Source organism: Scylla paramamosain, unplaced genomic scaffold (genome assembly GCF_035594125.1).
Source record: "Scylla paramamosain isolate STU-SP2022 unplaced genomic scaffold, ASM3559412v1 Contig3, whole genome shotgun sequence".
In the NCBI taxonomy this organism is placed as follows: Eukaryota; Metazoa; Arthropoda; class Malacostraca; order Decapoda; family Portunidae; genus Scylla; species Scylla paramamosain.
In genome coordinates, this window is record NW_026973668.1 from 2,202,501 (window position 1) to 2,215,000 (window position 12,500).

The 12,500-nt window shown below is 40.7% G+C and overlaps 1 protein-coding gene across 4 annotated transcripts in view; it reads right to left on the reverse strand.

Moving 5' to 3' along the window:
- The window catches only part of LOC135096304 (ADP-ribosylation factor-like protein 13B), a 13,965-nt gene extending 4,465 nt beyond the window's left edge, over positions 1-9,500 (reverse strand). The window contains exons 1-7 of one of the 4 annotated variants that reach the window (XR_010264669.1): positions 9,326-9,500; positions 7,692-7,718; positions 3,340-3,410; positions 2,981-3,114; positions 2,242-2,357; positions 1,875-2,045; positions 1,169-1,523 (exon numbers count right to left, since the gene is read on the reverse strand). Coding sequence is in view for 1 of the 4 variants with exons in the window: in XM_063997699.1 (XP_063853769.1) it covers positions 1,169-1,523; positions 1,875-2,045; positions 2,242-2,357; positions 2,981-3,114; positions 3,340-3,410; positions 7,692-7,721; positions 9,326-9,369 (921 nt within the window). In the remaining 3 variants the exon portion in view is untranslated. Of the gene's footprint in view, positions 1-1,168; positions 1,524-1,874; positions 2,046-2,241; positions 2,358-2,980; positions 3,115-3,339; positions 3,411-7,691; positions 7,722-9,325 lie in introns of all 4 variants that reach the window. The other 3 variants (XR_010264668.1, XM_063997699.1, XR_010264670.1) reach the window with 3 other exon arrangements.
- Positions 9,501-12,500: the final 3,000 nt, after the last annotated feature.

A 12,500-nucleotide genomic window follows, 5' to 3' on the forward strand; every position in this document is an offset into this window, starting at 1 on the left:
TCTCCTGAGCTTCTACGCAAGAGAGGGGCAGAATGAATTAATGCAGTGTACCTGGATCTCAACAAAGCATTCAGTAAAGTTCCCCATAAAAGCCTCACTTGGTAGGGAAAAGAGAAGGACTGAAGGGAGCAACACTGAGATGGATGCAGGATTATTCACCAGGGAAATGAGAATAGTAATCAAATTGGCGCGAGGTGACAAGTGGGGTACTGCAAGGATCTGTGTTGGCACCCATTGTGTTTCAAATATATGTAAATGATAGGACTGAGAATCTAAAGAGTTATATAAGCCTTTCTGCTGATGATGCCAAATATAATGAAAATAATTAAGGATGAAAGTGAGTACAAAGGAATACTGACAAGATACATGCATGGAGCCGAAGATGGAAACTAGAATTTAACGCCAGAAAATTGCCATGTGTTAAAAAAGGGAAAAAATAAAGACCTTGGTGGGGATTACAAAATGTGAGGAGATATAATAATGAAAAGTAAGGAAGAAAAAGATTTGTGTGCATTGATCCAGGACACCATTATCACCTGAGAGGCACACAAACGGAATATTCTGCCGTACACTCAGCTTAACAAACACTGGGGTGGCATTTAACTATTTAGATAAAGAGATGATGGAGAAAATTATAACAAGCATATGACCTAAATTGTAATATGCAGCAGTAGTTTGGGCTCCATGCAGAAACAAGGATATAGAAAAACTAGAAAAAATAGAGAGGATAGCAACAAAGATGGTGACAGAATTGAAGGACTTGAGCTGTGAACAAAGACTTTTTAGAGATGGAATTAGCAACACTAAGAAAGAAGACAAAGAGAACTGATAACAATGTACAAATTAGTAAACAATACAGAAGGAAGAGAGAGAAATGACTTGCTACCACAGATGGAGGAGGGAGAGAGAGACGAGGGAGCAAAGGAAGAAAATAAAGAAGAGTGGAAGTTTGACAGACACCAAGAAATGAAGCTTCCCTATCAAACTATTAAAATGTGGAACGATTTGAAGGAGGAGGTGGTTGTGGCAAAAACTGTGCACACATAGACAAACTAGATAAATATGGTAATGATGACAGGACAAAATTACCTTCACCTCCTGCCCTGTACAATACAACTAGGTGAACACACACACACACACACACACACACACACACACACAAACGTACATTTGGTATAACATTAGGTGGCACTGTTGAAACCTTCTCCTCCACCACCTCTTCTTCTTCCTCCTCCTCCTCCTTCCTCATCACCACCTCTGCTTTCGTGACCACAGAGGAGGCCTGCGGGGAGGAGGAAGGAGAGGAGGAGGAGGAGGAGGAGGAGAGCTTTGCGGCCTGGAGTGGAGGGATTTCTCTCCTTCCTCCACTCCCCCCCAATGCCTCCCTCTGGGCTCGCAATGCTTTCAATCTCTCCTTCCTTTCCTCCAGTTCTTTCCTCTGCTCCTCTCTCTCTCTCTCCAAGTCGGTGATGACTCTGGTGTTGATCTCCTTGTAATGCACGACTATGGTGTCCACTAACCACCTGCAAAGTAGTAGTAGTAGTAGTAATAGTAGTAGTTTAACAGGCTGTAGTGAAAGTTATTGGGGTTTTCAAAATTCTAGACTCTCTCTGTCTCTCTCTCTAAACCAAAGAGCCACAATACCCTCTCTCTCTCTCTCTCTCTCTCTCTCTCTCTCTCTCTCTCTCTCTCTCTCTCTCTCTCTCTCTCTCTCTCTCTCTCTCTCTCTCTACCAAAGAACCACAATACCTCTCTCTCTCTCTCTTTCTCACTCACTAAACAACACATTATATAACCACACACACACACACACACACACACACATACACACACACACACACACACACATACCCCTCTCCCTCTCTCCCTCTCACCTGAATCCATCTGCTATAGGCTTGTCTGGCTTCCTGTTCTGAGTGGCCAGGGCGGAGCAGGTCTCCACGCGAGTCGGACACTTGTACCTGTTGACGACCTCTTCCACTTTGAGTTCTTCCACTAGGTCTATCTCATCCATCGCTCCATCCATGTCTTGCTTGTTGGCTAGGCTGTGGGTGGATGAAGTGGATGAGTGGATGGGAAGGGGAGGGAGGGAGGGGAGGAGAGAGAGAGAGAGAGAAGGAAAGAAAGAAAGAAAGAAAGAAAGACAAAGAAAGACAAACACATACACACACACACACACACACACACACACACACACACACACACACACACACACACACACACACACACACACATACATACATTAACACAGGCTTCCCCGCAATCTTAGGGTCAGCAAGGAGTGAAGTCAGGACCTCTCGACACTCCTCCAGCCGTCCTCCTGCAGTAGAGTCCACCACGAAGATGACACCGTGCACCTGGGAGAGAGAGAGAGAGAGAGAGAGAGCAATTATTGACTTGTTCACTACCTCATTAATCTCTCTCTCTCTCTCTCTCTCAGCACGACAGTTTTTCAAGGCCACAGAGATGACTAGCCTGGTTGTCAAGAGTGCTTCTCCTGTTCATAATGTAGAAATGTTGTTAATCTGTCACCACAACCCTAAAAACACCCTTAAAAACCCGCGGCACTTCAACTACAGCCTTTGCAATGTAGAAATGTTGTTAATCTGTCACCACAACCCTAAAAACACCCTTAAAAACCCGCAGCACTTCAACTACAGCCTTTGCAATGTAGAAATGTTGTTAATCTGTCACCACAACCCTAAAAACATCCTTAAAAACCCGCGGCACTTCAACTACAGCCTTTGCAACGTAGAAATGTTGTTAATCTGTCACCACAACCCTAAAAACACCCTTAAAAACCCGCGGCACTTCAACTACAGCCTTTGCAATGTAGAAATGTTGTTAATCTGTCACCACAACCCTAAAAACACCCTTAAAAACCCGCGTCACTTCAACTACAGCCTTTGCAATGTAGAAATGTTGTTAATCCGTCACCAAAACCGTAAAACCTAACCTAACTTAACCTAACTCAACTGACCTCAGAAAAATACTTGGCCCAAACAGGTCGTATCTTGGCCCCGCCCCCGAGGTCATATATGGTGACCTCGCAGCCTCGGTACTCCAGGTATTCTGGGGCAAAGCCGACAGTTGGGGCCACGTCCTCCACTGGGTCTGGGGGAGAGAGAGAGAGAGAGAGAGAAAGTAAAGTTTAATACATACAATATATAAAATAGATATAACTCACTCTCTCTCTCTCTCTCTCTCTCTCTCTCTCTCTAACAGCAAAATTAATTATAACCATTAACATAACTATTTTCACATCTCTCTCTCTCTCTCTCTCTCTCTCTCTCTCTCTCTCTCTCTCTCTCTCTCTCTCTCTCTCTCTCTCTCTCTCACCTCCCACAATGCCCTTTGCTGCTGTTGTCTTTCCTGCGCTGTCCAATCCCACAAGGAGGAGGGTGACTGGCCTGGAGGAGGAGGAGGAGGAGGAGGAGGAGGAGGAGGAGGAGGAGGAGGAGGAGGAGGAGGAGGAGGAGGAGGAGGTTAGTTAAGAATTTGTTGTTTTATTTTGTTGGATCTCTCTCTCTCTCTCTCTCTCTCTCTCTCTCTCTCTCTCTCTCTCTCTCTCTCTCTCTCTCTCTCTCTCTCACACAGTAGAGTAATAGTGTTTAGAGAGAGAGAGAGAGAGAGAGAGAGAGAGAGAGAGAGAGAGAGAGAGAGAGAGAGAGAGAGAGAGAGAGAGAGAGAGAGAGAGAGAGAGAGAGAGAGAGAGAGAGAGAAATGCAGACAGAGACAGACAGACAGACAGACACATACACACACTAATAATAATGATAATAATAATAATAATAATAATAATAATAATAATAATAATAATAATAATAATAATAATAGAAAAAAATAAATTAATGTTTCTCTCTCTTTCTCTTTTTCTTACAAGCTTGCATGCAGAGAGAGAGAGAGAGAGAGAGAGAGAGAGAGAGAGAGAGAGAGAGAGAGAGAGAGAGAGAGAGAGAGAGAGAGAGAGAGAGAGAGAGAGAGAGAGAGAGAGAGAGAGAGAGAGAGAGAGAGAGAGAGAGAGAGAGAGAGAGAGAGAACCATGAATGAACAAGATAAAGAGGAAATTTGGAAAAAAGAAAGAAAAAGAAAGAAAGAAAGAAAGAAAGAAAGAAAGAAAGAAAAAGACACTAAGAAGAGATTAGGAAGAGAAGAAAAAGTTAGGAAGGAAAGGAATAAATAGAAAAACTCAAAATATTAATGAAAAAACCAAACAAGAGAAATTAAGAAGTTAGGAAGGGAAGAAGAGAGGTTAGGAATGGAAGGAAGGGCAAGAAAGAAGAGAAACAAGAAAAAGTCAAGAAGAAACAAGCAAAAGAAGAGAAGTTAGGAAGGGAAGAGCAAAGTTAGAAAGGGAAGGAAGAAAGAAATTAAGAAAAGTAAAAATATTAAGACAAAACAGACAAAAGAGAAATTAAGCAGTTAGGAAAGGAAGAGTGAAGTTAGGAAGGGAAGGAGAGAAGTTAGGAAGGGAAGGAAGAAATAAAGAAAAGTGAAAAACAGACAAGGGAGAGAAATTAAGCAGTTAGGAAAGGAAGAGTGAAGTTAGGGAAGAGAAGAAGAGAAGTTAGGAAGGGAAGAGCAAAGTTAGAAAGGGAAGGAAGAAAGAAATTAAGAAAAAGTGAAAAATATTAAGACAAAAACAGATGAAAGAAATTAAGCAGTTAGGAAAGGAAGAGCAAAGTTAGGAAGGGAAGAAGAGAAGTTAGGAAGGGAAGGAAGAAAGAAATTAAGAAAAAGTGAAAAATATTAAGACAAAAACAGATGAGAGAGAAATTAAGCAGTTAGGAAAGGAAGAGCAAAGTTAGGAAGGGAAGAAGAGAAGTTAGGAAGGGAAGGAAGAGAAGAAATCAAGAAAAAGTGAAAAATATTAAGACAAAAACAGACGAGAGAGAAATTAAGCAGTTAGGAAAGGAAGAGTGAAGTTAGGAAGGGAAGAAGAGAAGTTAGGAAGGAAAGGAAGAGAAGAAACCAAGAAAAGTAAAAATATTAAAACAAAAACACACAAAAGAGAAAGAAATTAAGCAGTTAGGAAAGGAAGAAGATAAGTTAGGAAGGGGACAGTGAAGTTGGGGAGGAAAAAATAGAAGTTAGGAAGGGAAGGAACAAATCAACATGCTCTCAACAGCTTTAATGAGGCGTGGGACAGGTGTTATGTTGGCCACGCCCCTAACTGTAGTGTAATTAGGTTAGGGTAAGCTGTTAGGAAGGCTGTGTGTGTGTCTGAAGCTACACACACTAACTAGCAGTGGTATACAAGCTAGTAGTAGTAGTAATAGTAGTAATAATAGTAGTCCTCTTGTATTAGTAGAGGTTTGGTTTAAGATGTGTTAATAACTTGGCTTACTTAAAATCGTTCCTAACTTGCTTTCATCTTTTTCTCTTCTCTTTCTTTTTCAATTTTCTATCTTGTTATTATTAAGTTTTTCTTTTTTATCAAGTTCCAAGTGTCTTTTTCTCTTTGTTTTTCTCATCATTATTATTGTTATTTGTCTCTCTCTCTCTCTTTCTCTCTCTCTTAAGTTTCAAATATAATCTCTTCTTCTCTTTCTTTCTATCTTGTTACTGTCTTTCTCTCTACTCATTCCCAAATATAATCTCCTTTTCTCTTTCTTTCAAATCCATCTTGTTATTCTTATCTCTCTCTATCTCTACCTCTTCTCTATCCTGCAATTCTTTCTTTCCTTATCAAACCAACCAGAAAATTCATTAACCCCAAAACATCACAACATTTCTAACTATAACTCCCCTTGTAACTTAAAAATGTCTTAATAACTTCACTTCATCTTTCTCTCCTCACTTCATCTAAGGCCACTCTCTTGAAACCCTTACAACTCAAGCTATGATGATTCTGGGCCTGTTCCTCTCTTTCCTTCACCTTCCCTTCACTCAGACTCCTTGCCTGCCTTAACCCTTCCTACCTGTCCTTCTAATAGCCTTGCCCAGTCAAACTCTTCCTATTCTGTTTATTAATCTTTGTCTTGTTAGTTTGTCTACATTCAGTCTTTTGCTATTAAAGGTTAACCTAACCTAATCCCTCAAACTACCGTCCTGTTGCTTTAATTTGTCCTGTTGCTTTTGTGGCTTAACAGGAAGCTTCTTAAACACCTGCTTCAGAATCTTGTGCAGTGGAACATCATTTCTCGAAGTTAATCCACTCCACAATGTCGCTTAAAATCCACAATGTTCAAAGAGCAAAGCCGTTTTCCCCTTAATTAATTCCCAGACACCCACAGATTCTTGTTTGTTAATGTTACGGTAGAATTTTCCTCATCACATCACATGGCAAGCCTCACTACACCAGCTGGACGTAAATTAATGTGTTTTCATTCTCTCTCTCTCTCTCTCTCTCTCTCTCTCTCTCTTCTAATACTCGTGTACTAAATAAATAAAGAATAAAGTTATAAATTAAGAGAAAAGAGAACATTAAGGCAGTGATGTGCATGACTGCACACACACACACACACACACACACACACACACACACACACACACTGCCAGCCACTGCATATCTTGTCCCAGCAAAGAATTATGGTATGTTAATGCAAGGAATTGTGAGTTCAAAATTTTGTTAGTTTTTGTGAGAGAAGTGAGGCGTTCAGTCATTGAGGTTCCACTGCGTTCACAATTGTCAAGCTGGTCTCTGGTGAACTCCCTGCCTGTTTCTGTATTTCCCCCCAACTTTGACTACTACTGCTGCTACTACTACTATTCTGTCCACCTCCCTAATGCAAGAGTTAACCAGTATTCTCAGTCTTTCACCACTATTCTGTCCACCTCCCCAATGCAAGAGTTAACCAGTATTCTCAGTCTTTCACCACTATTCTGTCCACCTCCCCAATGCAAGAGTTAACCAGTATTCTCAGTCTTTCACCACTATTCTGTCCACCTCCCCAATGCAAGAGTTAACCAGTATTCTCAGTCTTTCACCACTATTCTGTCCACCTCCCCAATGCAAGAGTTAACCAGTATTCTCAGTCTTTCACCACTATTCTGTCCACCTCTCCAATGCAAGAGTTAACCAGTATTCTCAGTCTTTCACCACTATTCTGTCCACCTCTCTAATGCAAGAGTTAACCAGAATTATCCTCCAATTTTGGCTGACGGCTTTCTGTGGAGACGCCATCCAAGGACACAATTCTCTCTGTTGTCTTTTGCCGTCCCTCTTGCAGGACAAAAAAGAAAACTAAGAAAGCAAACTAATATTTTATCTAAGCCTGGGAAGTTACTGTCATTTGAAAACCCCAGGGCTGACTGACTGACTGACTGACTGACTGACTGACTGACTGACTGACTGACTGACTAACTACAGCATTAACAGCAGCAGCAAGGCAAGGAAGATGATGGCCATTACTACAAGCACAGTAGCAGAATCACTGACTGACTGACTGACTGGCTGACTGACTGACTGGCTGACTGACTGACTGACTGACTGACTGATTGACTAACTACAGCACTAACAGCAGCAGGAAGGCAAGAAAGATGATGGCCATTACTACAAGCACAGTAGCAGAGTGACTGACTGACTAACTAAATGACTGACTGGCTGACTGACTGACTGACTGACTGACTAACTACAGCACTAACAGCAGCAGCAAGGCAAGGAAGCTGACAGCCGTTACTACAAGCACTGGCTGACTGACTAAATGACTGACTGACTGGCTGACTGACTAACTGGCTGACTGACTGACCCGTGCTGGTATCCCACTTCCTCGTAGCTACTGCGCCGCCAGCAACACCACCACCATCACCACCACCACCACCACCACCACAATTATCATCATTAGTATAATTATAACATATATATTCTTCATGTGTTTTTTTTTATTTTTAATCTCTAGACACTAACTCATCTATATATAAGCCAAAGAATAGTGACAGTAATGATAATAATGATAATAATAATGATAATAATAATAATAATCCTAATGTTCTTTTCAAATTCTGAGGTTCTAAGTTACTTCACAATGTAAACAACCCTGAAAAAAAAATAGGTTTATTAAATCTGTGGGGGCCGAGAGAGAGAGAGAGAGAGAGAGAGAGAGAGAGAGAGAGAGAGAGAGAGAGAGAGAGAGAGAGAGAGAGAGAGAGAGAGAGAGAGAGAGAGAGAGAGAGAGAGAGAGAATGGGAGGAGGAGGAGGAGGAGGAGGAGGAGGAGGAGGAGGAGGAGGAGGAGGAGGAGGAGGAGGAGGAGGAGGAGGAGGAGGAGGAGGAGAGAGCAGAAGAGGAAGGGAGAGAAGATGAGACAAACAGACAGAAAAAATAGAGGAAGAGGAAGAGGAAGAGAGAGAGATAAGGAGGAGGAGGAGGAGGAGGAGGAGGAGGAGGAGGAGGAGGAGGAGGAGGAGGAGGAGGAGGAGGAGGAGGAGGAGGAGGAGGAGGAAGAAGAGGAGAGGAGATAAGAGGTGAGACAGCCAGAAGAAGAAGAAGAAGAAGAAGAAGAAGAAGAAGAAGAAGAAGAAGAAGAAGAAAAGAAGAAGGAGAAGAAGAAGAAGAAGAAGAAGAAGAAGAAGAAGAAGAAGAAGAAGAAGAAGAAGAAGAAGAAGAAGATTTGATAGCCACACACACACCCAAGATAAATCCAAGTTAGGTTAGGTGAAGGGAGACACGTGGGTGGGGGGAGGTGGAGGGGGAGGGGGAGGGAGAGGGGAGAGAGAGCCAAGCATTAAAGTAACTCATTAAACACTTATATTAAACCCACAACTTAACAATAATAATAATAAAAAAAAAAAAAAAAACACACACACACACACAGGTTAATGTAATCAAGGTAATTAATTCTAACATCTGGAAATGACCTTAAACACACTAACTAACCATAACAACAACTAAAAAACACGAAAATGATTAATTAAAACGTTTAGAAGCCTCGGCCCTCCATTTACACAGTGGCAATATTAATGGCGGTATTTTCTTACATCTGCCTCTAAGTACACTCAAATATCTAACACCACAAAAAAAAAACACTTAAAAACACCAAAATAATTCGTTAAAACACCCAATAATCTCGTCACTTCATTAAGAGCCACACGCACGGGGGAACATAATCAAGACATCTATTTTTTTCACCCCTACAATTAAACCACGATGAAAATTAAACAAACAACAGGTAGAAACATCAAAGTCATTAATTAAAACGCTACATAAACTCGCACCTTAATTAAAAAACACACAGGTGATTCACAACCCCGAAAAAACACGAAAAAAATCAACAAAATTATCTTCAATACTCCTACTCGCTTCACCCCGCCCATTACCTCTAATTAATTTACCCTTATCTCTTATCTCCCGCGCCTTATCTGTGTGCGTGCGTGCGTGTGCTCACCGTTTCTCCTTCTTGAGGCCGAGGAGCAGCAGACAGTTGCCCATGGTGGAGGGAAAGAGGAAAAAAAGGGAAGGAAGGAAACTAGCGTCAGAGAAGTGAAACCATTGGAATGTTTGTTTACTTCTGCACTGACGGGACTCAAAATGTCGACATGGGGGGAGTATTTTTTTTTATTTATTTTTTTTAGGGTGTTTTGGTGTTTGCTGCTTGTGTTTTTTTGTTTTTTTATTGTTGTTTTGTTTATTTGTTTTTTTATTATTATTATTATTAGGCATGGTAGTGGTTATTGTGGTTATTTCTAGCAGACTCACCTATATCATCAACATAACGGGTGCTTTGATATTTAGTTAAGTTTTATTATATTCAATTTGCTGTTATTATTACTATTATTATTATTATTATTATTATTATTATTATTACTAACTACTATTGGTAATTAAACTCATTACAAGCTAGCCCAAATTATCGACATCCCGCTGCTCTACACATTGTTATGATGTTTTCAGCTTATATTGGTATTATCCACTGTTATGTACTACTTGTTACTGTTACTATTATTAGCTGTAGTGGTGGCTATTTATTTACGCTAAATTATCAACATACGCTATTTTGTGTAGATACTTTGATTTACGTCTCAGTCTTTTTATTTTGGTTTTATTCAGTCATTCTATTCATTTTTATTATTATTATTATTATTGTTAGTTATTTATGGTTATAATGTGCTCAAAATGTCGACATCTCTCTCTTTCAAGTGGTTATACAGGGTGTGCCAAGAGTTTACACACAATGAGAAGAAAGAAGGAAATCAAGATGAAAATATAGACTCAAGGGAAAATATAACAGCTATTTCTTATTCCCATTTCCTTAGTGTCACCACCACCACCACCACATCACCTAGCATCACCACACAGGTCACCACGCACACACACAGGAAGACAGCGGGGCACACACACACACACACACTGGCTCAACTTCCCCCCCTCTCTCTCTCTCTCTCTCTCAGCGACACCTCACATCTATTCCACCTTACGAGATACGAGTCATACTAATTACTAATACTGCTGATGGTAATTGCTACACTATTACACACACACAGAGGTCATCCAAAAAGGTCATGTCAGGTCCCCTTCCAGACAAGGCTGCCAACCTGAGCAACAAGCAACACATCACTGGCTACCCTCACACACTCGTCTACTCGTATGAAGCCAGTCAGGCCACCCCATGCACACAGCTGGCTCACATGCGTTCATAATTGTATATATTTATTTTCCTCCGTATAAATAATGAACAGCTCAAGGTAATTGTCTAGAGTCCTTACCGGGCCTTATTACTGGTCTATTCACTTCAATTCTTTTACACATACCTTCACATGCACCTAAAACATCATTTTAAAGTGGGGGACAAATGCCCCCTTCCCTCTAGTCCAGCAAAATTGGGGACATGTGGGAAGGCGGGGTTTTTGGGTGGGGGAGACATAAATCAGCGAGCGATTTTCGGCCAGGTTAGGTTAGGTTAGGTTAGGTTAGGTTAGGTTAGGTTAGGTTAGGATAGGATAGGTTAGGTTAGGTTAGGTTAGGTTAGGTTAGGTTATGTTAGGTTAGGTTAGGTTAGGTTAGGTTAACCTAACCTAACCTAACCTAACCTAACCTAACCTAACCTAACCTGGCCGAAAATCGCTCGCTGATTTATGTCTCTTTTGCTGGACTAGAGGGAAGGGGGCATTTGTCCCCCACTTTAAAATGATGTTTTAGGTGCATGTGAAGGTATGTGTAAAAGAATTGAAGTGAATAGACCAGTAATAAGGCCCGGTAAGGACTCTAGACAATTACCCAGCTCAATATTTAACTGTCCTAACTCGCCCCAGCCCACGATATCAGATATTAATCACCACTTGTAGTAATTGAAACATGCAAAAATTCAAGTTTTCGCAATGGTGAACGTCTGGGTTGTGCCTCAGGTGGATATCTCTCTCTGGATACTGTTTATGTTATCTACTTCAGCTCTCACTTGTTATCAGCCAGAATGTCACAGAATGGAGCCGCAAGACTAACCTTTCATATCCGCTGTTTAGATTTATCCGCCATTGCCTGGTTTGGGTGTGGTAAAGGCTGAGTGAGAAGTAGCAGCAGCCCTTCCAGTGAGGTCGCCCGCCGCCAGGACAGTGTGCCTGTTCCGACCTGTCCAGTTCCAATACTTTTTTTTTTCTTCTTTTTTCTGCATTTCTATATATCGGATTATAAATGTGGTTTTATGGTTTCTAAAAATGCTTGGTTACTTTTTTGTGTTTTCCGTATTTTTGTCAAGTCAAATACGTTTATTTTGAGGTTGTTTATATCGTAAATAGAGGCCAGATTTCCGTTACATTGTTTTTAATACCGGTATTTTTACTTATTTATTTATTTTTTTTTATTTCAGCTTGTGACGAAGTTTTTATAGCTTCTAAAAATTGTTCATGATCTTTAACGTGTTCCTTGTTCCTGATAAGTTAAATATCTGTAGTCCTGTTACAACTGGATATTTTGAAATTTTTTAATGTTTTTATTTCTTTATTTCAGCTTGTAAGTAACTTTTGATTATTTGTAAAAATAATTCATATTTTTTTTTGTGTTTTTTTCCCACACTTTTTCAGAATGTTCCTTTAAATATCTTTATCATTGCTCGGCCTGGAAATATTTTTATATTTGAGGAATTAGTTCAAATTTATGGCAGGTCAGAATATATAAAACATTCGAGCCTTGCTGCGTTTTTTTTTTCGAATGGCCATTTTCAAAATTAAATACGTACGTAAATAAACGTGACCCGCTGGCTGGACCTTGACCTTTCTCCCTCCAGGTGTGTGTGTGTGTGTGTGTGTTATCCTGTCTTTCATTGTGCAGATGGTGATACAGTTTACCTAGTTGTACTGTACAGAGCACGAGCCAAAGTGTGTGTGTGTGTGTGTTATCGTCTTTCATTGTACAGATGCTAACTGCTCTTCTGATCTTGCTAACTGCATGCCTCCCCTCCTTCCGTGGCCTCGCTGCACAAGACTTTCTTCTTTCTCTCACCCCTATTCTGTCCACCTCTCTAACGCAAGAGTTAACCAGTATTCTCAATCATTCATCCCTTTCTCTGGTAAACTCTGGAACTCCCTGCCTGCTTCTGTATTGGAATGTCGAAGTGTTGTTAATATGCC